At 59.3% G+C, this 2473-nt stretch overlaps 1 protein-coding gene across 1 annotated transcript; it reads right to left on the reverse strand.

The window, feature by feature from the left end:
• Positions 1 to 806: 806 nt before the first annotated feature.
• LOC128276752 (uncharacterized) lies at positions 807 to 1271 on the reverse strand (the record flags this gene model as incomplete). Its single annotated transcript, XM_053015212.1, has 1 exon — positions 807 to 1271. A coding segment is annotated over one exon (465 nt), but the record flags the coding sequence as incomplete, so codon positions are not given.
• Positions 1272 to 2473: the final 1202 nt, after the last annotated feature.

Below are 2473 nucleotides of genomic sequence, written 5' to 3' on the forward strand. Positions count from 1 at the left end.
CTATGCCCTCGCCGGGCATCCCTAATTCTATGCCCTTGCCGGGCTGGGTATCGTTCTTGTTTGGGTTCGGATGGCATCACCTCGAGAACGGCGAGTTTCGTGACGGGTCGTACATAAGTGTTTTTCGCCGTCCTGACGCTTGCTGATCTAACCTGTCCGTCCCGCTTGCTGACGAACACTCGGTCCACCGCGCCCTTCGGCCAGTAGTTTCGGGGTAGCTTGGGATCGGCTATTACTACCACGTCACCGATGGAAGCCGCTAACGGCGTCGCTAGATTGTCCGGGTTCATTTTAAGCTTATGGGACAGTAAACTCACAGCCACGAGCACGAAGTCGAGAACGAAGCGCGATGTGGTCGCCGTAAACATGCTCGACGCCGTCAGCAGCATAGCATAGTCGAAGACAAACTCGCCGCTTATGATCGAACCGACGGTGGTCGCAAGGATAGACACAATGAACGCCGCCACGATCGCTTGCACCTGTACCGACGCTATGTTGCCAGGGACCATTCCGCCGCTCGGGTGGCTGGGATCACCACCACCTCCGACCGCATCTCTTCCTGCCGCGTCACCATCGCCATCGCCACCAGCATTGTCCAGCTGCGCCCGCTTCGCCGCGGCCATCGCGCCATCTTCCTCACCGACATCAAGACCAGCCAGGCTGCCGGTCTCGGCACTGCTGATACCGCCCCGGTGGTCCGTCTCCGACGATGCGATCGACGTCGTGATGATCGAGGTTGGTGAACCGCTCGCCGATAATGGATGATTCGGAGACTCATCCGCTCCATCACCGTTGTTGCCTTCGTCACTCCGAGACTGAGCTGCTACTACGTTCTGCCTCTGGTTGGTGCCTCCACAGACGGTCCATCCTAGGCGGGACTTGACCGCTACCGGCGTGTTTGCTGCGCCCTCTCGACATTTCAGTACCAGCCCTACTTGAAGGTGCCCAATTCCGATGAGGAGTCTTGGGCGGGCATTTGAGTACGTGTCCAGTGGCAGGCCCCGCAGGTGGGGGTAATGGGCTTGTAGGGCTTTGCCGTCGAGCGATTGCTCCGGCAGGTCCAGTTTCCGCACCGTCTTCACTCCGGCCAGAGTATACTGGTGTCCCTGTAGCTTGCCCGAAACCGTCAGTGTCACGCTGCGCGATGCCTTCTCCACGCGAGTGACCCCACCCGTCCATTGTAGGTGTAGGGGCTGGCTGGGCCCCTCGAGGCCGAGTTCATCAGCGAGCCCGTCCTCCACCAGCGTGAAGGACGACCCTTCGTCCACGAAGGCCACTGCCGTAACCGGTCCGCTCTTACCGTATAGTGTGACGGGATGGTACCGAAACCGGGGGCTGGCATTGCAATCCTCACAGGTTTGAACGCAGTGCGTTGCGTGCTCTCCTGCGGCTGACGACGGCCCGCTAGCGGTGGCCACCGTAGGCGTTCCTTCGCGGTGCAGTAGGGCGTGGTGTTGTTCCGTACACCCCTGGCTGCCACATGGCCGAGCTGTGCATGGGCCCTTATGCCGACGCAGGCAAACGAAGCACAGGCGACTCGCCCTAGCGACCTTCCAACGCTCCTCTATGCTCGTGTTGATGAAGCGGCCGCATCGATCTACCGCACGGCATTCCTCTCCGCAACCGGCACACGTATTTGCCGGCGGAGTGGGCGTGCGGTTTGGTGAGGCCGTTCTGGGAGCGGGGAGCGGTCCCTGGCGTGTGGCCTGACTCTCCGACCTCATCTCCGGCGGTGAGTCGCTTCGCGCGCTGTAGTTGGTTCGGTACCGTCCGCCACATTTGTCCTGATAACTTTTTGCGTCGGTGTATCTGTCGCTACGCTGCTCCGCTCGATCGTACAAACGGTGCGATCGGCTTGCTTCGGCCACCCGCTCACTCGTCCTATCGGAGGAACTCACGCAGCTTCCTCGATATCGGCTGCCACTCACGCTGCGGCGTGCGCCGCTGGAGGCCTGAGTGTTCACCAACGAATTTGCGCGCTTCGTTTCTTCGACGAGGCGCTTCGTCAATTCTGATAACTCTTTTCTCATCTCGTCCTTCATCTCCATCATCATCGTGCGCATCAACGTTTCGGCGCGCGCCGCTCTCGCGGCCGCTGACCCTGTCGTAGGGGCCATTGCTTCCCGGTAGCCGGGGACGCATCGCGTCGCCATCGCTCCCGTGCTGGTTTGCGTTGGCGTCATCCTGCCACTGGATGCTGCACCGCGTTGAGCTCGCTCACTCACTTTCACGCACGACGAACGCACTATGGTTTTCCCTTACCGGGATTTTGTTGGTTTCCCCTTGCCGGGGTCTATGGTTTTCCCTTACCGGGATTTTGTTGGTTTCCCCTTGCCGGGGTTTGATTTGTTTCACCTTTGAGTGTTGCTAACACTCTCGGAAATAATTTTGCAGTGTTAGCAAACACTCTCGGATATAATTTTGAGTGTTGAGTAATAATAGTCAAACACCGCGACCGTTCCGTATCTTGAAG

This window comes from Anopheles cruzii, unplaced genomic scaffold (assembly GCF_943734635.1).
Source record: "Anopheles cruzii unplaced genomic scaffold, idAnoCruzAS_RS32_06 scaffold02351_ctg1, whole genome shotgun sequence".
Taxonomy (NCBI): Eukaryota; Metazoa; Arthropoda; class Insecta; order Diptera; family Culicidae; genus Anopheles; species Anopheles cruzii.